Here is a 25,541-nt window from a genome sequence, read left to right on the forward strand (position 1 = left end):
CAGTTTCGATATTACACCCTTTTAGGAGTTTTTTTGACCATTTGACCTGAATTTATAAATAAGAGAATGAATTAACACAGATCAAAGGTATATAACTGGTAGGCTACCAATGACCTACTTAAGACAGACCAAGTCAAACCTTTGAAAGTCTTATTCTACAGTCTGTTTCTTCCATTAGGTCAAAGTAATAGCTTCAGAGTCCACAAAAAGGAGAGATCTAAGAAAAGTTACAAATGAAAGAAGGGACACCTGGGTGGCTCAGTCTGTGTAAGCCTGACTCCTGGTTGTCGCTTAGGTCATGATCTCAGGGCTGTGGGATCAAGCCCTATGCTGGACTTCAGGCTCAGCGGGGAGTCTGCTCGAGATGCTTTCCCCTCTCCCTCTGCAACCACCCCCCCACACTCCACTCTCTCTCTCTAAAATAAATAAATAAAATCTTTTTTTTTTTTTCTTAAAGAATAAAAGAAGATTTGGCTAGGCGGCTACTTAGAAATTAGCTCTGGGCAGTGTGAGTTACTTATGGAACAATTCAGAGAAAGGTTAATTCTGATACCTGTGAACAACTTAGTACCAGTAGACTGCTTAAGGGAAACCAGTCAGGGAAACAGAAACAAATGCCACCTCAATGTTAATGTATTAAGCAGATTAGTTTGCTTCACGCTTTGGAAAGTGTTGTGCAAAGTGAGGTTTTAAAGAAGCTTAACTTAAAAAAAAAAAAAAAAGCCATTTTGGCTCAAAGCCCCAACTCCATTAAACATGTTTAGGAACTAGTGGAAACATATGCTCAATACATCCATTTATTTTAATAATCATAATACTGTGGCTTGGTATTATGAATTTGGTAGTAGCTACTGTTGAGATCAAAGCACAAAAACTAAACACATATACACACACAGTAAAAAGAACAAACTACATAGTTCTTTTCTGAACAAAACAGTTCTAAGTGTACATGGTGGTTTAACAGGAAGAGCATGAGAAGGTTTTCTCACCTACCGCCTAAGTTGTTATCTTGGGCAAGTGATTCAATGTATCTTCTGGTAAAAATCTAGTCAAGACCATGTATCCTACATGGGTATTTTTAGGAATACATTAAATCATGTTTATTAAAGCTACATAAATATTTTAAAGATTACTGTTCTCCGTTGTTTAAGAGATTCTTGGGTAATTACTAAGATCAAAAATGGAAATGACTGAATCCATATATGTATTTACACTTCAAATAACTAGTTTACAAGGTCTGTCACTTATTTGTCCCATAGAAAGTACAATTTGGCAGTAATAAAATCAGATACCTGAATAATTCACATAGGTATCTCAAAGGCAAGTAGCACATAAATCTGATGAAATATTCAATACCAGGAAACGTAGTTTTTCACTTTGTTACTTAGTTGCCCATAGTCACCATTTAAACAAACTTAACACTTCTGGGAACTGAAGGAACTGAAATGGCTGTCAACAGAATGGTGGTCCTTGCCTCAACAAAAAACTAAGATTAATGGCTTTTCATTGAGATAGAAAAAAACAAAACAGTAAAAGAACACAAAGATGCCATCACTACAATAACTACAGGGAAGGCCCTCATTTGCCAAACAAAGCCTCAGTGACCGCTTGTGCATGTAAGGCACTTTGCAATGTAAGAAAGAGTAACTGGGGCATAGCCACATCCATTTACCGGTTCCATTACTTAGCGAACAGATACTCCACCATGTCTCCTCAAGCAGATGACAAATAAGCAATGTTTCAAAAGAATGTCATCTATTGGTAAGTTCTAGTATTTCCTCATGGTATGGCTTTTCTACAATGACTACATGAAATCTTTCTTGTTTTAACAAAGTATATACTTGGATGAAGTGCTTTAAGTCTCTTGCCCTGACTCTAAAAAAACAATAAAAGCTGTAGGACATGAAGTATGAACTTAAGAGACACAGTAAAGTTTCTGTTAAGCACATTTAAATTAATCAAAGCACCAAGGGGTCACCTGAAACTAGTAAAACATCTTCATATATTAATTATGAGTTGACTATAAGCAAATTTTAATTTTTAACATGAATATCACACATGATACAAATATTACTAAGAGTCATTTGTAAGTCACTAAGAAAAAATTCATTTTAAACAAAAACTATTATTACTAAGCTTGACATTTTGTCTTGTTTATCAAAAAAATTTCAAGTACGAAGATTTTCCTACCGTATCTAAATAGAACATGCTTTAGACTTTGACAGTCCTTCCAAAAATTGTTTCCCTTAAATGTTGTGCTCAAAGGCAGCAGGATTTGACATACATCACCTCTAACAGTGACTCTTCTGAAAGGAATAATAGTCACTTGGATCTATTTATTCTTAGATGCTGTTTTAGAAATTTTCTATGTTGTTTTATATAATCAAACCTTTTTAAGACATCTTAGGATTATTTCAAGGATCATATACTTCCACTAAAAGAGGTGAACCACAATTCATTAAAAACAACAACTGGTGGGGTGCCTGGGTGGCTCAGACAGTTAACTGTTCTACTTTTGATTTCAGCTCAGGTCACAATCTCAGGGTCATGAGATCGAGCCCCGCATTAGGCTCTGTCCTCCCCCATGGAGTCGGCTGGAGATTCTATCTCCTTCTACCCCCCAACCCCCAACTCATCTCTACTCCCTCTCTAAAACAAATGAAATTTTTAAAACCTGATTTTTTTCATAGCAAAAGACTGTGGCCACTGACCGTATTATTGTGTAGTATATGTCAAGTCACAACTACCAGATTATTAGAATCAATCACTAAATCATCTTTGATGAGTAAACCAAAGCCTTGTTTCACTAACATCCAAGGTCACTATACTTCTATAAATAAAGTATCACAGAAAACAAAACCACTAGAGAAATCTTTTGGCTCAATTCAGGACTCCAATTCTAATCACTATTATTAAATCAAGTCTTCCTTCAAATTACAGTCATGTGTGTCTATAATTTAAACTGGCAATTGGTCTTAACTCTATCACTGAATTTTATTTTTTTTATTTATTTTTTTAAAATTTTTATTTATTTATGATAGTCACAGAGAGAGAGAGAGAGAGGCAGAGACACAGGCAGAGGGAGAAGCAGGCTCCATGCACCGGGAGCCAGACATGGGATTCGATCCCGGGTCTCCAGGATCGCGCCCTGGGCCAAAGGCAGGCGCCAAACTGCTGCGCCACCCAGGGATCCCTATCACTGAATTTTATATATAACAATTAAAAGCTGGGCTGATTTATTAAGTGTTCTATGAATTGCCACATACTCTGCTAGATTCTCTGTATCTAGACAAAGACTTCGAAACCTAGGAGCTAAAAGTCTAAGAGGTAAACAGAAAATTTATATTCCATGCACCTTTAGCTTCACTGCAACATTATTTAAAATAGCCAAGGGGCACCCCAGTGTCTCAGTCGATTAACTGTTTGACTCTTGATTTCAGCTCGGGTCATGATCGCAGGGTTGTGGGATTAAGCCCCACACTGGGCTTCACGCTCAGCAAGTAGTCTGCTTAGGATTCTGTCTCTCCTTCTCCCCCTGGGCATGTACACATATTCTCTCTCTCTCAATCTTAATCTGTATAAATCTTAAAAAATAAAATAGCCAAGACATGGAAGCAACCTAAGTGTCCACTGATGGACAAACAGATTAAGAAAATGTCTCTCTCTCTGTCTCTGTCTCTCTCTCACACACACACACACACAAACACACACACACGGAATATTATTCAGCCATAATAAAGAAGTAAATCTTGCCATTTGTAACATGGATGGACCTTGATGGCATTATGCTAAGAGAAATAAATCAGAAAGAGAAGGCCAAATATCTTATGATTTTATTTACATGTGGAATCTAAAAAAAACAAAAAAGTAAACTTACAGATACAGAGAACAAATTAGTGGTTGCCAGAAGCAGGTGCTGGGGGTTGGGTGAAATAGGTGAACGTGATCAAAAGATACAAATTTTCAGTTATAAAATAAGTAATTCTGGGAGGTAATATACAGCATGCTGACCATAATTAATAATACTGTATTGAATATCTGAAAGTTGCTAAAAGAGTAGATCTTAAAAATTTTCATGACAAGAAAAAAATTGTCACTATGCAAAGTGATAAATTTTTTTTTAATTTTTTTATTTATTTATGATAGTCACAGAGAGAGAGAGAGAGAGAGAGGCAGAGACATAGGCAGAGGGAGAAGCAGGCTCCATGCACTGAGAGCCCGATGTGGGATTCGATCCTGGGTTTCCAGGATCGCGCCCTGGGCCAAAGGCAGGCGCTAAACCGCTGCGCCACCCAGGGATCCCGCAAAGTGATAAATTTTAACTGGACTTACTGTGGTAATCATTTTGCAATATACATATAAATACTAAATCATTTTGTTGTATACCTGAAACTAATATAATGTTATATGTCAATTATATCTCAATTTTTTAAAAAAGGAAAAATTATATTCTAACATGGTCATTGTTAAATAGTAATAGAATATGCAATGGTTTAGTAAGGAGGCATTTTAACCAAAATTTGCCTACAAAGGCAGAGGAGAACAAATGTTGGATGAAGTTGTGGAGAAATTTAAATTTTTGTACACTGCTGGTGGAAATGTAAAATAATAATGCTGCTTTGGAAAATAGTTCGGTAATTCGTCAAAAGGTTAACATTAAGTTACCAAATGATCCAGCAATTCTACTCCTTATATACCAAAGAAAGTAAAAAATATATATCCAGACAAAAATTTACACATGGCATGTTGCTATGAATGTTTGTAGTAGTATTCATAATAGCAAAAAAAAAAAAAAAAAAGGGAAACAATATCCACTAACAGATGTTAACATTAACAAAATGTGGTATGTCCGTGCAATGGAATATTACTCAGCTATAAAAAGTAATGAAGTAATGATATGTGCTACGACTTCATGAATCTTGAAAAATTGTATAAAGTAAAAGAAGCCAGTCACAAAATAGTATATATTGTATGATTCCACTTACATGAAATGTCTTGAAGAGGCAAATCCATAGAGATATGGATGCCAGGGACTAGGGGGTAGTGGTCAGAACAGGGAATAACTAATGAATATGGGGTTTCTTTTGGGGGTAAATGCCTAACTTAGACATAACTGCACAACTCTGTAAATATACTAAAAACCACTGAATTGTATACTTTAAGAAAGTAAATTTTAGGGGTGCCTGGGTGGCTCAGTTGGTTAAATGTCTGCCTTCAGCTCAGGTCATGATCCCAGGGTCCTGGGATTGAATCCCACATTGGGCTTCTCGCTCAGTGGGGAGCCTGCTTCTCCCTCTTCCTCCCTGCTCCCCATGCTTATGCTCTCTTAAAAAAAAAAAAGGTAAAAATTAAAATATATGAATTCTATCTCACTAAAGCTATTATTATTATTTTTTTAAACTTGCCTAAAGGGACAAAGGTCAGGTTATTGAGATGGGTCTTGAATCAAAAGTAGGAGTTGGCCCTATTTTAAAGGATGGGCTTCCAAGGTCAATATTAAGATGGCCAGTATTGCTGAAGCACAAGGCTAGGCCTATAATATAAAGTCTGGACCATCCTTCTACAGATGTTACTACACACTTGTGATGGCTAGTTTTCTATTATTAAATTTAAATGACCAATTGAGACAAATAGTTTTAGGACTTCTTTAACCACTGTAAGAGTAATATAGAGAGTGCTCGTTTGGCATTCTGAGTTTTCTGAGTAGACCTTGTGTCTCTGCCTGCTCCTATAGTCTTCTTGACAACAGCTCTGATGATACCCTCAGCAATGTACCATGAATATCCTTTCCTAAGGACAGCACAGAAGAAAATGGGGCTTACTTAAAATGACATCAATGATTGCAGCAGCATCAGATTTCCAAAATAAGGCCAGCATCTTGCTTTTTACTTAACCTTCCTGCTTTAGTTCAGCAACCTTGCAACTAATATGAGCAGTATAAAAGATTATGAAGAGACTTATATGGGATGCTAAGGAACAAAGGCTTTATCTTGCAAGTCAGTGGTTTTGTTGAAGCATGGTACCATACGATGGGGTGGTATAAGAAACAGGCATTTAGAGGCACTTGGGTGGCTCCAGTGGTTGAGTGTCTGCCTTTGGCTCAGGTTGTGATCCCGGGGTCCTGGCACTGAATCCAGTATCAGGCTCCCTGCAGGAAGCCTGCTTCTTCCACTGCCTATGTCTCTGTGTCTCTCTCTGTGTCTCTCATGAATAAATTTTAAAAAAGGAAAGAAATAGTCATTTAATAATTCTATATTTCTTTTTACTGTTATCTTTTGTTTACTGGTTTTCTAGTTATAGCAATCAATACTCATTTCCTATTTATAGAATAATATAAATTTTACTTTAAGAAAAAAAGTCCAAAAGAAGCCAATAAAAAAATACTGAGACAATAATAGAAGTTTTGAAGAAATGGCAAAATCCCAAAAGTGGTATATAAATGCCTTACATATGAAAATTTAGCTAACAGGAGCACATAAAAGGTTTTATCTGGAAATAACATTGGTCATATTTTAGAGTGATAATTCTGGCAGTATTGTGGAAAATGGAGGGGATGGAGTAATATCCTGGTGACAAATAATTCAATTAGGAAGTTGTAATAGCCTAGACCAGAGGTGAGCAAGCTATGGTCCACTGGCAATATACTGTCTGCATGTCACATGTGGCCTGTTTTTGTAAGGCTTGAAAACTAAGAATGGTTCTTACATTTTTTTTTTTTTTTAAAGAGCTGTTCAAAACAAAGCAACCCTTTCCCCCACAAAATAGAAAGAACAAGAAAAACTTTGGCTTGCAAAGCCTAAAATATTTACTACTTGTTCCTTCACCAAAAATGTTTGCTAATCCCAGCTTCAACAACTGATTTAACTGCAAACTGGGATTGTAACATGAGGATAAAGCAGAAAAAATTTCTGAAGAAACATCAACAAGACTTGTATATGGTTAAGAGCAGGTAGATGTGAAAACTGATGTTAACCACATTCAACTGATTAGTCACATGAAGCCTTACATTTAAAGCTCAAGGCAGATGGAGATACCATTATCCAAGGGAAGGAAACAGAAGCAGAGTCTCTCTTAAAAACTAAATCACGGGGATCCCTGGGTGGCTCAGTGGTTTAGCACCTGCCTTTGGCTCAGGGCGTGATCCTGGGGTCCTGGGATTGAGTCCCACATTGGGCTCCCTGCGTGGAGCCTGCTTCTCCCTCTGCCTGTGTCTCTGCCTCTCTGTGTCTCTCATGAATAAATAAAATCTTTAAGAAAAACCCAAAAACTAAATCACTTATTTTTTTCATTGGCAACAAAAAATGAGAATAAATGACAATAAGCCAAAATTGGATAACAGACTTACAGTTTTAAAAAATTAGGAAACAGGGCAGCCCCTGTGGCTCAGAGGTTTAGCGCCGCCAGCAGCCCGGGGTGTGATCCTGGAGACCCAGGATCAAGTCCCACATCGGGCTCCTTGCATGGAACCTGCTTCTCCCTCTGCCTGTGTCTCTGCGCCTTTCTCTCTCTGTGTGTCTCTCATGAATAAATAAATAAAATCTTTAAAAAAAATGTAATCATCAAAAAATGCTTTAAAAAAAATTAGGAAACAAACTTGCTCAGACAGACATTTGCTCTTGAAACATGTATTTTGCAACTAAGGAGAAATGTGTTATTTTCCCTATATTAGATTTCTAAAATGAAAAGGCTGATATTTTACCATAGAAAAGTGCTAAGTACAATTCTAAAAGGTATCACATTTCAGTCTAACATAACAACAGCCTGCTTATGTATATTTGCATATCCACTTTCTCAGGAATTTACAAATAGTTTTTTATTTTTTAAGATTTATTTGACAGAGACAGCAAGCAAGAGAGCACAAAGCAGGGGGAGCAACAGAAGGAGAGGGAGAAGCAGGCTCTCTGCTGAGCAGGGAGACTGATGTGGGGTTCGATCCTAGGACTCTGGGATCATGACCTGAGATGAAGGCAGACACCCAATTGACCAAGCCATTCGGGTACCCCAAATAGTTTCTTTACAAGCAATTGTCCACAATGAAAGCCACTTGTGCTACACACTCTTGAAATGTTTTAAATGTTCTACTTTTAAATACAGGTAAAAGCACATTAGTAGCATGGTAAAGATGTCAATCCTGAAAACCCTAAATGCTTTCAGAACTAGCCAAACATACATAACTTTCAAAGTTTAAAAGTTCAATAGATATGAGGCATAGGTGCAATAAGCATACATGGCATATTACAGAGGATTATCTTTTAAAAAGCAAAAAGTGCTTCCACTGCCAACAGAGTATGTAATTGCTACTCAAGAAAACATTGAAGTGTCCTATTCATGAGACGAAAACCAAAGAGAAAAGTTACAGAAAGATAGGGCCTGTTTCTAGAGTAACATTAAAATTGCAACTTGAGGGCAGCCCGGGTGGCTCAGTGGTTTAGTGCCGCCTTCAGCCCAGGGCATGATCCTGGAGACCCAGAATCGAGTCCCACGTCGGGCTCCCTGCATGGAGCCTGCTTCTCCCTCTACTTGTGTCTCTGCCTCTCTCTCTGTGGCTCTCATGAATAAATAAAATCTTTTAAAAACTAAATAAATAAATAAATAAATAGCAACTGGAAATTCTCAAGAAATTGCTACATAACATAAAATCTATGAGTACTAAGATGATTTTATAAATAAGACCACTTTTCTCCATTTTTTATGAGTTTTGAAATAATATGTGAAGGTAGAAAGTTCTAGAAACACCAAAAAAGTGGGGGGAGGGGGGAGGCCAATTCAAGGTAATAGAAGTATGTAAAGGAAGATACTGCTCTTATAATTGCTTGCTAGTTCCAAAGTTCCAGTATTAAATACAAGAAATTTAGATTTCCCAGATAAAAAATTAACAACACAGTTGCTATTTTTTTTTTTTAAAGATTTTTATTTATTTATTCATGAGAGACACAGAGAGAGAGAGAGACAGAGGCAGAGACACAGGCAGAGGGAGAAGCAGGCTCCCCACAGGGAGCCCGACGTGGGATTCGATCCTAGGACTCCAGGATTCACACCCCAGCCGAAGGCAGCGCTAAACCGCTAAGCCACTGGGGCTGCCCCACAGTTGCTATTCTTACGTCAATCCTGGCTACTATTTACCCAATGCTTACTATATGCTGGGCACTGTACTGAATATCATTTGAATACCACAATTAGTACAATACATCTATGAACTTGGCACAGATCCCACAATCCCTCATCTGAAACCCCTGGGACAAGAAAGAGTTCAGAATTTAGAACTGTTCAGGTTTTTAGGAAGACAATACAGTGCATATAATGTTTGTGATAGTTTGGGTTCCAGCAGGAAACAGGTGGCACACAAGCTGGGATATTAGAGAACACATATAAAGGAGAGAGAAGGGTTTACTCTAAGAGCTCTAGGAAAACTATAAAAGACAGTGAGATTGTAGACCTGAAGGAGGAGAGCAGGGAGCAGTTACCAGAAACCAGACATACACAGGGCTGCTCGGCAAAAACTGCTATCTTCATGGAGGGATACAGTCAATCCACAGTGACCTTCCAGGAAGCAAGCCAAAAGAATACATTATTTCCCATAGGCCAAATGAAAGTGAATGAGGATAGAAGCTGCATGCTATCTTCCACACAGGTCAGCTCTCAGGGAACAACAGAGTGGAGAAGTACAGGGAACCATGCTGGAGAGGCAAAGGCAAGTTATCCAGCACAGTTGTAGGAGTCAGCATCAACTCCTACAATGCCACAATGTCGAAATAACCCTTGACAGAATACAACAAAAGTTTATTTCTCACTTGTATCAGGTCATCCAGTAGTTCAACACTGTCTAAGACCCCCTTGTCAACCCTCTGTTTCTAGAGGGTGCTGACAGAAAGAACAAGATGGAGAGTGGTGAGGTCTGGAAGGGACTTACACCAGGGGAATCTACACTTTGCTGACCGGGACACAGTCACACAGTACCACCTAACTGAAAAGGTGCTTGGAGTGGTACAGTAATGTGCCTGGAAGGAACAGGAGAAACATAAATATAAGTACTAGCTGTATCATATCTTCTGTAACATCCGCACAAACTGGGACAAATATAGATAGTACTAATAACAATAATGAAAAGCCTCACACCAATGCAGGTTAGGTATTTCTACCAAGTAAGTTTTGGAACCAAACTTTTTTGGACAAAACTTTATGTTTTCTGAGGATTTTGGATCTCAGAATTGCAGGTAAGCAATTATGAATGTGCATTATGATTCATATTATACAAATGAAGAAAGCTCTCAAATAGTTAGAAAATAGAGATGGGACTTCAACTGAGACCTGTGACTGGCAACGTTACACTTGGGAAAACTGCAAATGACCAACTGGCTCTTATTACTTTTGATATCATTAATGATATCCGCCCTTGGACATGAAGAAATAGGAGATATTGCCATAAATTCCAATGTTTATTTTGTCCTATTCTGTACCAGCACTCATTGTGCTAGCAGGTAAAGGGGATATAGATAGTTAGAGGTAATACCTGAACCATGAAATGCCAGAATATGGTGGAAGAAAGATTAGGAAACATCTAGAGTAAAAAGCAGACTTGACCAGTACTCTAAAAGTACTAAAAATGACTGATTCTGAAGTGTAGAATTATGGAAGGCTCACATAAAAGATACTGGAATTAGATTTAGAATAAGCACAAAATTTTGAAAGAGAAGATGTACTTTGGGCATACAGGGAAGGCTGCACAGAGACTGGAGGTGTTTAAAGGGCTAAATAACGAATGGCAAATGATTTTTGTTTAGGAGCATCTGAGTGCTAGGGAGTTCAGAGTTTTAAATTTTACTTAATTATCATCACGAGGCCTGGGCAGCTTAAGATTAATAACAAAAAGAAGATAATGAGGAGTCCAAGGTTGGAGAGCCATTTAGCTAGGTAATGATAGAATTAACTGGGAAAGAGATTAGGAGAAGAACTTGGGTTTAAAAATAGGTGAGGGGAATTTTGGAATTTAAAATTTTTTTTTAAGATTTTACCATGCAGGGAGCCCGATGTGGGACTCGATCCCAGGACTTCAGAATCAAGCCCTGGGCCAAAGGCAGGCACTTAAACCACTGAGCCATCCAGGGATCCCCTAATTTTTAAATTTTTAAATAAGTTGAGATTCAGGTGTCTGAAGCATCACTAAGGAATTATCTGTGCATTATGTGAGTACTCTGATTTATAAATTTCTACTCCAGTTGCTAAGAAGCTTTTTATGTTGACTTCTAAGTCTAATCATGCTAACCTCGAGTGAAGTGAGGTACTTTATTGCATGTACCATATAAATAAGATGTAGCAAGCACTGGTTCTATTCATTCAGGAGAAAAATAAATCTTTATGGCAACGCAAAACAAGTGAGGAACATGTACTGACTTGTACTTCTGCCATTTATGTAGCAATTTCCTTGTATGTCAACACCACGGTTCACAGCCTGCAATTTTTAAAGACTGCTGGCCAATGTGATGAAAACATTAGCACAATACAACTGAACTTCCCTGTATGCTAGTTATTAAGGAAAAGAAGTAATCAAAAGACAAAATTAAAAAAAAAAAGACAAAATTCCTTTAAAGAATATACTTAAATGTGCTTCAATGTGGGTGTTTGATGTATTTAAAAAAATTTTTGTTGGGAAAGGCACCTGGGTAGTTCAATCAGTTGGACAACTGTTTCTTGATTTTGGCACAAGTGTGATCACAGAATGGTGGGACTGAGCCCCACATAGGGCTCTGAGATCAGCAGGGAGTCTGCTTAGCACTCTCTTTTTCTCATTCTCTTTCTCTTTAAAATAAATAAATAAATCTTAGAAAACCTTAAACAAAAAAAAACCCTTTGTTGGGGCACCGGGCTAGCCCAGTCCATACAGCATGTGACTCTTGATCTCAGGGTCATGATTCAAGCCCCACCATGGTGTGAAGCCTACTTTAAAAAAAAAAAAAAAAAAAAAAAAAAGGCTTTTTTAACGCAGTATGACAGTATCACTTTCATATGCAACCTATTCTTCTTCCTAAATTATTTTTAATACTTCAAAATAACTATGGTCAGAAACCACCTATAAACATGTACACAAGATGCTTTAAGAAAAATGAAGACATCTATCTCTACTGTACTTGACTTTAAGTCATGATAATCACAGCAGGCAAAATAATATATTCCTCTAGTTAGTCAATCGAGTGAAGAAACTAACTAATGAATATATAGATAAATGGATATATTCCCTGGGTTCTTTATATAAGCAAGTCGGTTTCAGAAAGACTTTATCTGAATTCCTTGATATCTGCCAAGGTCTGTTTATACTAGTTGTTTGGAAAGCACCCAACAGGATATTTTCAAAGAGCAAACGGCAGGTCAAGTTCAGAACATGTGACTTCCTTACTAATTATATTTAAATAGCATACAGTAATTAGAGTCCCTACAAGACCCTGGAGAAAGCCTGAATTCTTAATCCTCAAAGAAAAAACATCAAAAGGTAATATCAATTTGAAATTTTTCTGAATTATGTATTAGAATCAAATGTAAATTTTAGGATATATAGGATTTCCAAAATTAAAGTTTCAGCTTTAAGTTTAACAAAAGTAAAAGACTATTTAACCATGACCAACATGAGCTAACTGCATTATTTCAAAAGTGGCAACCCCTTAGATTTGAATGTAAGGTAAGAGAAATTTAGCCTTACTTTAAAAATGGTGTACTATTAAACTTTTGGCCTACATCTATATTATGCTTTTACACTCCATGTCTACTAAAAAATTCTGGACTAAGAGTCAGACTCAAGTTCTAATTCTGGTCATTTTTAGATATGCATCCTCAGGCAAGTTATGCCTTTTGTCTGAACTCATTTGTACAACGAAGGAATTGATATTGATCACTCTAAATTTTCCTCTATTCTAAAAACTATGAAATTGTGTTTTTTTTTTAATTTTATTTATTTAGTTATTTGAGAGAAAGAATACAAGCAGGTGGAGTGGGAGAGGGAGAAGCAGGCTCCTTGCCAAGCAGAGCGCCCAACTTGGGGCTCAACCCCAGGACCCCAGGATCATGACCTGAGCCAAAAGCAGACACTTAATAGACTAAGCCACCTAGGTACCCCAAAAACTATGAAGGTGTTAAACCAAAGACTGGCATTTCGCCAGTGCTAAAATGAGGCTTCCTTCAGTTTTTCCCTCTTTAAAAAAGCTAGTTCTGGGGTACTTGGATAGTTCAGTCGGTTAAGCATCTGCCTTTGGCTCAGGTCATGATCTAAGGGTCCTGGGATGGAGCCTTGTGTTAGGCTCTCTGCTCAGTGGGAAGTCTGCTTCTCCCTCTCCCTCAACCCCTTGCCCCTGCTCTTTCTCTTTTTTATTTTTTTATTATTATTTTTTAATTTTTAAAATATTTTATTTATTTATTCATGAGAGACACAGAGAGAGAGGCAGAGACACAGGTAGAGGGAGAAGCAGGCTCATGGAAGTCTGATATGGGACTTGATTCCAGGACCCCAGGATCACCACCTGAGCCAAAGGCAGGTGCTCAACCACTGAGCCACCCTCTCTCTCTTTTTAAAATTTGTTTCTATTGAAGTTCGATTTGCCAACATATAGTATAACACCTAGTGCTCATCCCATCAAGTGCCCTCCTCAGTGCCCGTCACCCTCTATCTCAAATAAATACAATCTTTTCTTAAAAAAAAAAAAAAAGCTACTTCTTAGATTTGTGTTCAAAGTGTCAATAAATTTCTACAATTATTTTGAAACAGGAAAACAATGTTTAAGCTATTATTCATCAGCCTGTTCCTCCTGCTTGTTACTAATGCTTCGGTGATAAATACAACACTGATAACTTCAGGGTCTGTGACAGACTTGACTCTCAAGTTGAACCTGCATTCTATGACAACCCCAAATTCCAAGACAACCTTGAATGCCAACACAATCTCGAATTCCAAGATAACTCCAAATCTCCATATAACCTCAACATCGAAGACAACTTCAAAATCCAAGACAACTTCATATTTTCAAACAATGTTGAATACAAAGATGATCTCAAATATCAAGACGACTCCGAAAACAGCAGTGAGCCCAACGACAGGGACGACTATGAAAAGTGGTAGCACAGCAGTGAACCCAATGGACAACCTTCACTTTCTTCTTTCTATACTATGTTTGCTGTTTTGTGTGTGCTGAGGCTGAAGTGGACTTAAAGTGTCTGCATTCCTAGTCCAGTTCATTACTATCTGCTGAATTACTACAAGCACACTAAGAAAATCAAGTATCTTTCAACTACTTCTTAGGATATTATCATTATTCTAGCTTAATAAGGTTGTAGATTTTAATTGTGGAAGTTTAATTATCACCTTAATATAATGATTTCTTTCCTTATAAATGCTAAAACAAGCAAAATACCACACGTTTGCCTTTTAAATATTTGCAAAATTGAACAAAAACCCAGATTTTTACATTAAAAATGTCAGAGAAAAAATTATCTCGGTGATGTTTAACCAAAGTACGTGTGTGTGTGTGTGTGTGTGTGTGTGTGTGTGTGTGTATGTGTGTGACGGGGGGGGGGGGATTAGGAATAGGTAATGAGGACTGGTGTGTGCTATTTTTGTATTATTTTTTATTAAACAAATATGTGCTAATCTATTTTTTTTTAAGATTTAGAGAGAGAGAAAAAAAAGATTTAGAGAGACAGAGAGGGCACAAGTGGGAGGGGCAGAGGGAGAAGAGAGAAGCACACTGCACACTGAGTTTGAGCCCACAACACTGAATCATGACCTGAGCCAAAACCAAGAATCAGCTACTCAACTAACTGCACACCATCCAGACACCCCAACAAGTGCTAATCTTATAAGGAAATATTACAGTACTACACAAGATATTACCTATCTATGTCACCATATTTCATCAAAAGCAATGTTACAGTAAAAAAAAAAAAAAAAAAAAAAAGTGTGAATTCTGTTGGTTATTTTCTTTTTTTTTTTTAGGTTTTTCTTTTTACTTATTTAAGTAATCTCTACACCCAACTTGGGGCTCAAACTCACAATCCCAAGATCAAGAGTTACATGTTCTTCCAACTGAGTGAGCCAGGTGCCCCAATTCTGCTAACTATTGTAATTCATAAATAGCTGGTCCAATGACAAGATTATCTTGCTCTGAGTAAATCTTTGTCTGGTATTTGAAAAAGTCATTTGTAAATTAGATGCCTAGAATTCAAAATTCTTCCCTATAGAAATATATCTCATAACTATTAGAGAGTTTCATGTTGGTCTACAAATGTTGATTTAGCCCAAAAACCTCATTCCTAATTTTAACACTGATAATAACCATGTCATCAATAGTACAGTTGTTAAGGTTTGAAACCCAGCTCTGATTCTTAAGAACTGTGCCACCATGAGTTAAATACATGACCCAGTGGGATCCCCAAACTTCAGGAATAAACTGACTACAAACAAATCACTTTGGATGCCTGTTGAATATATATAGATTAGGCTTCTCCAAGAGGTTCTGATTTGGTAGCTCATGGTAAGGCCTGGGGATGTTTGCTTGTTTTAATTCTCCAAGTCATTCTGACAGCTAGGTCTGAGAACATCTAACAACTTCTCTTAAGTTTCAGTTTATACACAAGTTAATCATTGTTAATAATAATGCCTCAGAAAATTACTGTTAGTGTTAAATGAAAAATTCTATCATATGCACAATTTGCCTGATGCAAAGAAAGCACACGGTAAATGTTAGCTGTTTCCATTATTATTACTACTACCACCCCAAAAACAATTGCCAGGTATCACAACATTCCTAAGAGGAAAACTCTTCATTATAACTTTTAGGTTTTTATACTTTTAATTTTTCTTCAAAAATAACCTGTGTTCCTGGCAACAAGTCAAATAATACAGAGGTATATAACAAATGTTATAATTGACCTCTACCTCCTCCAATCATACTTCGTAAGTAAGCAATGTGAACAGCTTAACGGTGTCTATTTCCACACACTGCTCAGTCTGTATGTGCTTGTGCACACATACTTATATGACAAGTGTCAGCCTTCCTTCTGGGTCTTTATAAGGCTGCAATGGAGGACTTCTGTTACTTTCACCTGCTCAGAACCACTTTTCCTCATCCTAGTATCTTCAATTTTTCATTGGGAAACCCTGCCCCTGGTGCCCTCTATTCCAGTTCATGCAATTCAAGTAGGGCTGGTTTCACCACTGAGCTCTAGAGATGGGTGTATGATTCAGGCCTAGACAATCAAGACATTCCATCTCTCTGCCACAGTGATTGCCTCAGGAATTGGCATGTGACTCAAGCCAGGCAGTAAAACTTTCCCAGTACCTACTGGGAAAGACATCATTTTCCCTCAGTTGGTAAGCTGAGAACATAAAATATTGCTGGCCACAGGAAGAGCCTCCCAGGAATTAAATCAACCCAAAGGAAGAGGAGTCAAGAGACAGAGAAGACAATGTTTTCCGAAGACACTGTTTAAAGCTCTGCACACAGTCATGCAAGAAGCCAGATCATCTCTTGGTCTTCCAAGGTACATGTACTAAATGAGTCCGTTTTCGTTTACACAAGTTTGAATTTCATTTCTGTCACTTGTAACAAGCAAAATAAACTTCACAGGTTGCATAGTATCCCATAATATAAAGGTATCATTATATATTCAATAGTTCCCCTTTTGAAATATAGTTACATTGTTTTCATTTTTTTGCCATCATAAACACAAGAGGGAATAGCAGGGAAAGATCATAAACTAAATTAATCAAAATTATGGAGCACCCTGCATGGTGACTATAGAACCTGGACTTTATATGAGGAATCAATGGTGCTATGTAACACACCTGTCCCTGAGAGAGACAAGAGGAGAACTGTACTAGAAATTGCCTCCAGAAGCAGTATTAGGATGACCTGGAAGAAGTTATCTGGGGATTAGAAAGTAGGAGGATTATGTTGCATTAGTACAGGTAAAAGCTAATAAGAGTCTCAGGAATGGCAGTGGGAGAAAAATGCTCTCAAAAGCAATCTTCAAGGTGCCTAAAAGAAATACTAAACCATTAAGATCCAGTTTTTATTTATTTATTTTTAATAGATTTTATTTATTTATTCATGAGAGACACAGAGAGAGAGGTAGAGACATAGGCAGAGGGAGAAGCAGGCTCCATGCAGGGAGCCCGATGCGGGACTCGATCCCAGGTCTCCAGGATCACATCCTAGGCCGACGGCAGCGCTAAACCACTAGGCCACCTGGGCTGCCCAAGATCCAGTTTTTAAAAAACAAAAATTATAACATATACCAAAGGACAACCCCTGATAAAAGAATCACAGTAGGTGGTCAGTTTGAATCACATAATGGCCAGCTAGAAGCATGTACTAGACTTACGCAGCAGCCAGAAATATACTGGCTGACCAGCACCTAGCATGAAAAGTTTTGCCAGTTATTTTTTTCTTTTTTTTTTTTTTAGATTTTATTTATTTATTTATTCATGAGAGACCCACAGAGAGAAAGAGGCAGAGACACAGGCAGAGGGAGAAGCAGGCTCCATGCAGGGAGACCGATGTGGGACTCGATCCCAGGTCTCTAGGATCACACCCTGGTCTGATGGCAGCGCTAAACCACTAAGCCACCAGGGCTGCCCACCAGACAGTTATTTTTTAGCTGAACCACATTCTCTTCTTGAAATTTGAAGTAAGCAGTGCTGAGGTATTGAAAGAGTTAATAGCTGTGGCTAAAATTGAAAGGACACAGAAAGAAAAAGTAGGAAAACAGAGTTGTATATGAAAAACAACAGAGAGTCAAAGATTGTAAAATGGTTCCAGAACTGATAGCCACATAGTTCTGTATACACCTGGGCAGGCTCTGCTGTGTAATTCATGTTTTTCCTGAGGCCTATCTTCCTGAAAAAAGAAGAATCTCTTCTTTGCAATAACAAAGGCCTAACAATGTAATTGATTGGTCAGGATCCCATAGCTAAAATCAAGACTAGGTGACTAATAATGAGGAAGATAAAAGAAAAAGTAAGAATTTACAATGATTAGTGTTTCTAGCATGAGAAAGAGTAATGATGTAACTGAGAAAGAGTATAGTGTGAAGAAGATTTGAATATATACTGAGTTAAGTTCTGTACATTTCAAGTCTGAAATGTCTGTCGACTATCTATAAGGAGAATGGAATCTACAGGTCAAAAAAAACTAATACATAGTAGTCTAAGCCATAGAAACAAAGTAGTATCAAAGGAGAAGCCAAACCCAAGTGCTCTTTGACAAAGCTGGCTGTGTAGAGATAATAAGCCCTTTACTATATTGTCTTTTGGACTTGTACAGTGGAGGAAATGGGCCTCTCTCTGCTCTGAGCGAGTATGTGCTCAATCATCTTGGAGCTAAGACTTCACACCAGGTGAAAATGAAGGAGAAGCTCCAGTAGGTCTAAATGAAAAGCTCAAAGTACTGAAAATCTGAAATTGGAAGAGTCTTATCTAAAACAAAAACAAAAAAGAAAAGAAAACCCCAAACATATTCTGTACAGAACTTTTTTTTGTTTTTTAAAGATTTTATTTATTTGACAGAGAGAGAGAGAATAGAAGCAGGAAGAATGGCAGGCAGGGAGGGAGGGAAAAGCAGGCTCCCCACTGAGCAGGGAGTCCGACTCAGGACTGGATTCCAGGACCCTGGGATCATGACCTGAGGCGAAGGCAGATGCTCAACTCACTAAGCCACGGAGGCACCCCTGTACAGAATCTTAAAAGTCTCAAAACACTTTATGGGAGAGGTAGACAGGATAGTTTTTGTAAGTCTTTTGGCATAGAAGAAACAGATTTAAAAAATAAGGAGATGATGATGATGATGATATATAACGAGACTGTCTAAAATTACACAGCTAATAAAGCAACAGAATTGAGAATCCTTAGCACTCTTAAGTTACATGTTCTAGGTTTCCATTTCCAGGTTTCCTGGAAATCTCACTGATTTAATACAACAGAGGTTGCCTGCCTCGGCCCATCCTACTTTTCTTGGCCTTTTCTAGAACCTGCAGAGAAGGAACACAATTTTACAGTTTTTGATCCTGAAGAAAAAAATCTAGCTTTGAGGTTTTCCAGAAATCCTTGCTACTTATAAACTAACAAGAATTTAAAGTGGGAGAAGCACACCCATCTATCTGCCTCTCTCACTAACACTTCACTTTTAATTACTTTGACAAAATAGGGAGGGTCAAAATATACTGGTTGCATTAAAAGTTGGGGTTGAAATACAAATATGGTTCACCTCAATTGAAAAAGAAAATTAAAATTATTTTAGGCAATTTAGAAACGAGAATTGTCATAAAAGTTGGGAGAGAAGACTTTCAAGGCCAATGAAGAGACGTTATTCAAGTGTTGTTCAAGAGGAAAGCTCTCAGGGTAAATTCAAGTTCTGTAACACCCAGTGCTTGGGACTCCTTGATCTTAACCCTACATAAATTGTTTGATTAAATGCGTTTCCCACCTTCCACATTCCTTTCTTCAGTCCTCCACCACTATTTCTCAGCCTCTATTTATTCCCTACACACTGATAATCTTTTGCCCCCATGACCATTCAGTCTACTGACATAATTCTTCAATTTATGTTAAATTCAGGAAGCTTGGAAAGATTAATTCCTACAGCTACTGAATAGCAAAACTAAGATTACACATAGTCCTGAAATTCTAAAAACCAGTGTTCTCTTTGTTAATACCACACATATTCTCTAAGGGTCAACTACCACCAATTTATGTTACCATCAGGAAGAAGTAAAACTCACCAACTAATATCACAGGTAAGTTCTCAAGAGGAAGGTAGTAGGGAGGCAAGAAAGAAGACAATGGCAGAGAAAGCAAGGCAAGCCTCATACCTATTATTAAGAAAGAGCTCACAGCATTTTCAGAAAGGTTTTCTAGGAACTAGCCTGGACTGAAGACACCATGAAGAAAAAATGTTTTTTCCCAGGCTGACACCTCTGCCACCTTTTTAGAAATTTCCCACAACTTCTCTGAATTAATTGTTAAATCACCCTGATGTTGTCATATACAGCATATTACTGAAAGTTCTTAGAAACAGACTCTTATTAAAGTTTTATTTCTGCTTAAAAAGAAATGTTCCTGATTGTCATGTTGTAGATACTATTTAATCAGAACACACCTAAAAACAAAAGATATTTTGTAATTTTTTATTCTTGGTAATTAATCCATTGTAGGAAGTATAAAAAAAACTGACATAAGAAAGAAAAGCCAATAGGAAACAGGTCTCCTGAAAAGCAATTTCTAATATGTCACACATCACTTTGGGACAGGATGGCTATTTATCTGGCTATATTCTTTCAGGTAAACTTGTCTTCAATTCCAGTATAGTCAAAAGGGAAAAAAAAAATCAAACTTGCTGTCTCTCTACCTTTGCTATTACTTTTAAACTCTGTTAAGAGAAACTAAAACATAGTATTTCTTACCTCCGTGCAACATAATAAAATATAGGATTCCCAGCTTTGGAAGTCCCTGCTTGGTAGAAAATACTTAATGTTTTCAAAGCCTTGAACTCTTCTTTTTCATGTACTTGATGCCTGCAAGAAAAAACAAAAACAGAGTAACTCATTAGGCTTTATACTGTCCACTGAGTATTTCTAAAAACCCATGATTAGAACTGTAATAAAATATATAAAAGGACAAAATATTTAAAAAGCAAAATACTTTCTGAAGGGAAATTTTACAACAAATACCCAAAATTTCAAGGTGTTACTCTTTGAAACACAATGAGTAGTTCTTAAAACTAGGCTAAGAAAAGTACTGGGCAGTAATATTAACTATAGGATTTTTTTTTTATCATGGTATTTTTTTCTAGAAGCCACTGGGTTTTTATCTATTTGTTTTTTAAGAGTTCAGTATATCAATCTTTTTTTATTGGTTTATGATTTTGAATAATTAAAAAGGCCTTCCTTTGTACATGTTTTCTTCTCCATGAGAATTTATCCTCATGAATGGTATAAACATCTTTTTTCCAGATGGTCACTCAGTAGTACCAACACCATCTATTAAAAGTCCATTCAATGGCTAAAATTAAAAGCACACACACAAAAAATAAAATATAATTAAATTAAATTAAAAGCACAAGAAACAAGTGTTGGCGTGGATGTGGAGAGAACGGAACCCTAGTGCACTATTGGTGGGAGGGCAAAGTGGTGTAGCTACTGTGGAAAACAATATGGCAGTTCTTCAAAAAATTAAAGATAGAATTACCATATGATACAATAATTCCAATACTGGATACCCAAAGAAAACAACCACTAATTTGAAAAGATAATATGTGCCCCTAGTTTATTTATTATTTACAATAGCCAAGGTATGGAAGCAACCCAAGCGTCCACTGATAGATGAATGGATAAAAAAGAACTGGTGTATACACAGAATGGAGTATTATTACTCAGCCATAAAAAATAATGAAATCTTGCCATTTGGAACCACACAGATAGAACCAGAGAGGGAAATAAGTCAGAGAAAGACAAATACCATATGATTTCACTGATATGTGGAATTTAAGAAACAAAACAAATGAACACAGTAAAAGGACAAAAAAATATAGAAAGCAAACTGGTTGCTGGAAGAGAGGTGGGTAGGGGAATGGAGAAAATAGGTGAAGAGGATTAAGACTACACTTATCGTGATAAGCACTGAGTAATGTACAGATTTGCTGAATCACTACATTGTACACCTGAAACTGATGTAATATGTTAATTATACTTGAATGAATGAATGAATGCAAATCCCAAAACTTAAAAAAAGTCCATTCTAGTCTCCCTGGTTCTGAATGCCACTTTTTATCATGTATTAAATTCCCGTATGTATTTTAAAACATTTCTGAAAAAGTATGATTTGATTTTTACGTATTCTGCTGAACACTCAGTGTGTGTAATTAATTTGAAGATTCATCTCATTCACCAACCCTGGGACATGTTCATCGTTGTCTCTTCAAATATTACCTCTTCACTATTCTCTCTAAGCTCCATTTCTGAGACACCTATTTCGCATGTTGGACCTTCTCATTCTGTCATATGCATCTTGTAACTTCTTTCCTATTTTTCACTTCTTTATCTCTCTGTACTAACTATATATTGGTAATGTACTCAGAAATTATCTTCTAGCTATGCATTTTAAAAAATAAAGTATTTAAAAATATAGTTCCTGGGACACCTGGATGCTTAACAGTTGAGCATTTGCCTTTAGCTCAGGGCATGATCCTGGGTTGGGGACTGAGTCCCCCATCAGGCTCCCTGCAAAGAGCCTGCTTCTCCCTCTATGTCTCTGCCTCTCTTTCTGTGTGTCTCTCATGAATAAATTAAATAAAATCTTAATATATATATATATATAGGTTAATATATATATATATATTGTATATAGGTTGTATTATCTCAGTCCATCATGCTGCTGGTACCAGGTCACCATTTGTTTAATATTAATGGAAACAACCTACATATCATTTGATAAGAGAAATAGGTACACATATGTATAGATAAATGACTATGTGGCTATCTGTCAGATGTCAACTGCATTATTTCTAAGAGGTGAATATCTTTAAGAAGAGTAAATGAGAATTTTTTAACTCTCCTCTTTAGATTTCTCAGTTTTGAATAATTCAACAATTTTATTTTTATAGCTGAGAAAAGTATAAAGCTACCTTCATTTCTTTAAAACAAAAATGAGTCTCAAAGAGCATCAGTGGGAGCTAAGAACAAAAATAACACTTAACATTAAACACTATATACCATTTACTGTTTTAGGTGTCTCACACACATTAGGTCATTTAGTCTTCAAAAGCACAGGTTATTTTATAAGGGAAGTTAGGGTCTTAGGTAAGGAGCAATAAATAGATTTTCTTAGAAAAGTGGAAAAATGGCTTGGCTCTCCTCAGTAATGTCAAATAAAAAATAGTTTTATATTTTTGTACTATGTAATTTTCATTGAGGTAATATGAAAATTTTGCGTGAAAAATATTTCTCTAATCACTTAGGAATAAACATGTTACATGGAAATGAATATAATACAGCTAAAGATAAAAATTAAGCTAGAAAGGAGATTGTTATGTACTCACACATTTTTTTTCTTTTTTGAGAGAGAGAGAGAGAGACAGAGTGCGAGAGCACAAGTAGGAGGAGTGGAGGGAAAGAGAGAGAAACTCAAGCAGACTCTGTGCTGAGTAGGGCCCTATATGCAGCCCTGATCTCAGGACTCCAAGATCATGACCTGAGTTGAAACTAAGAGTTGGCCGCTTAACTGACTGAGGCACCCAGGTGTTCACATTCTGTTAATGGTATCAAAGAGTTGGAGTCACATGCACACAACTATGGCCTATATGTAATATGATCAATAATAGGCACTTATAGTGCAAGGCAATTATATGCAAATCTCTAACGTGAATTAATTTCTGAATGTCATATTCTGCTTTATTATTTGTTTCTAGCACATATTATGAACAAAACATTTCATCCACAATTGCTAATGAAGCACTCACTAAGTAACTAAGCGTAAAGTACGAGGAAAGGTACTTTAAAGACTCAAGGATTCAGCACACTACCTTCACTGTAACATCATAAAAGTGAATGTCTAACAATGAGGATCTTTTACCTCACAAACTATATCCTTCTTTTTTTTTTTAATTTTTATTTATTTATGATAGTCACACAAAGAGAGAGAGGGAGAGAGAGAGAGAGAGGCAGAGGGAGAAGCAGGCTCCATGCACCGGGAGCGCGACGTGGGACTCGATCCCGGGTCTCCAGGATCGCGCCCTGGGCCAAACCGCTGCGCCACCCAGGGATCCCACAAACTATATCCTTCTAAGTGAGATTCAAAACAAATGTCCACAGAAATTTTATAGCAATACTGAAATACACTGAATTTTCTGAGTCTCAATATGAAAGAAGTTAAGAGCATTAACTTTTGGGAGCGTTCTGAAAAATGTCACAGTGTGGCAGAAAGAGTTCAGAACTTTAGCCACAGGATCTATGAATTAGGGTGGAATCTTGGGCAAATTAGTCACTCACTTTGACCTATAGCATCTCCTTTAACTATAATTATCCATTGTCCCTTCTAAGTATTAAGTGCAAAACTACCTCAAAGCAACATGACAAATTACCATTCAATAAGATACTATTATTTTTATAAGTAAATCAAATATAAAACAAAGCACATGTCAACAATATATAAGGTAAAAAAAAAAAGTGGGATCCCAAAATATGGCAATGAGGTCATTAGGCACATCTTTCCTATTAGAAATACAAGTCTACCTAACAAGTGGCCTGGTGGTAAATCTTGCACCTCAACCAAAAGAAAGCAATTATTATTTTAACATGGTACTTTACCTAGTCATAAATTCCTCAAACTTTGAACTGGTAAGGTTAAGGCTGGACCAGTGTGTATCTGCCACAGGTTTGTGCTCTGGAGGACCCAGGTATGCAAGAAGTGTTGCCATCTTATCGAAAGGTCGTCTTCCAACAGCTTTGTGATCCCTAGATACAGCAAACTAGTTAGAAAAAAGTAGCAGTTCACATTTAGCAGTACACATTGCTTTAGATTATCACCGGTTGCTTTTCTTCTTACTGTCAGCTGGTGGTTCTTGATGATTTGTAAACAGCACCAAAAAGACCTCAAGGGTTTTTGAGTGTACATGACCACTTCCCAAACTACCAAATTTACATTAAAAAAATTCTTTTTCTAGTATTCTTAACCCATTACCATTAAACAAGTAAAAATAACATTGTGATCCACTTTTTCACAGGGTGAAAAGAATCCTTCTTGAGAAACTACTCTTTACAAAATGGGATATATTTGTCCCTGATATCAGATCTCTGCTTAACCAGTGTAAATATGGATTTCTCAATAACTATTAAGCATTTAAAACTACATAAGAATAACAAAATACTATTTCACAAATGTCAAACCGGCAAAAAGTATGAAGTTTACTAATGCGAACTTGGGTGAGGATATGTACACAGTGGTATTCTCACACAGTGCTGATCAGAATGTAAATCAGCATGTACTTTTTAAAAAGTAATATGGCAGTATCTAGTAAAGTTGGCACTGTGTGCAGCCCAAAACCGAGCAATTACATATTTAGGTAATACACAAGGAAACAAATATGAAGGATATTTATTACATCACTATTTAAAATAGTGAAAAACAAAAAACAAACCAAATATCAATTAGGAAATGTGAAAATAAATTTTGATATAATCATCCAGTAAAATACTGACATAAGTTAAATAAATAATAAATCTCAGAATACTGTGTGAAGAGATTATATTCAGTATATAGATTCTGTAAAATTTTAAAACACACAAAACTGTGTTATTTGTGTGTGTGTGTGTGAGTGTGTATACACATACATATTTCCTTGTTTAGTCAGTTACAGAGGGAAGTAATATCTTTTCCCAAAAATAAATAAAATGTTATAGAGATCTGAAGTGAAATCCGCATACTAATGTCAAAACTAGATGATGGATACGGTCTATGTTATATTATGGTCTATACTCTGTTGTACGTTTGGAATGTATATTTTTAAAAA

The 25,541-nt window shown here is 36.7% G+C and overlaps 1 protein-coding gene across 10 annotated transcripts in view; it reads right to left on the reverse strand.

The window, feature by feature from the left end:
- Positions 1 to 25,541, reverse strand: part of NF1 (neurofibromin 1) — a 274,111-nt gene that overhangs the window by 90,691 nt on the left and 157,879 nt on the right. For all 10 annotated transcript variants that reach the window (XR_005364696.1, XM_038548199.1, XM_038548201.1 and 7 more), the window contains 2 exons: positions 24,340 to 24,486; positions 20,440 to 20,550 (listed from right to left, as the gene is read on the reverse strand). Coding sequence is in view for 9 of the 10 variants with exons in the window: in XM_038548199.1 (XP_038404127.1) it covers positions 20,440 to 20,550; positions 24,340 to 24,486 (258 nt within the window). In the remaining variant the exon portion in view is untranslated. The remainder of the gene's footprint in view (positions 1 to 20,439; positions 20,551 to 24,339; positions 24,487 to 25,541) is intronic.

This window comes from Canis lupus, chromosome 9, assembly GCF_011100685.1.
Source record: "Canis lupus familiaris isolate Mischka breed German Shepherd chromosome 9, alternate assembly UU_Cfam_GSD_1.0, whole genome shotgun sequence".
NCBI classification, from domain to species: Eukaryota; Metazoa; Chordata; class Mammalia; order Carnivora; family Canidae; genus Canis; species Canis lupus.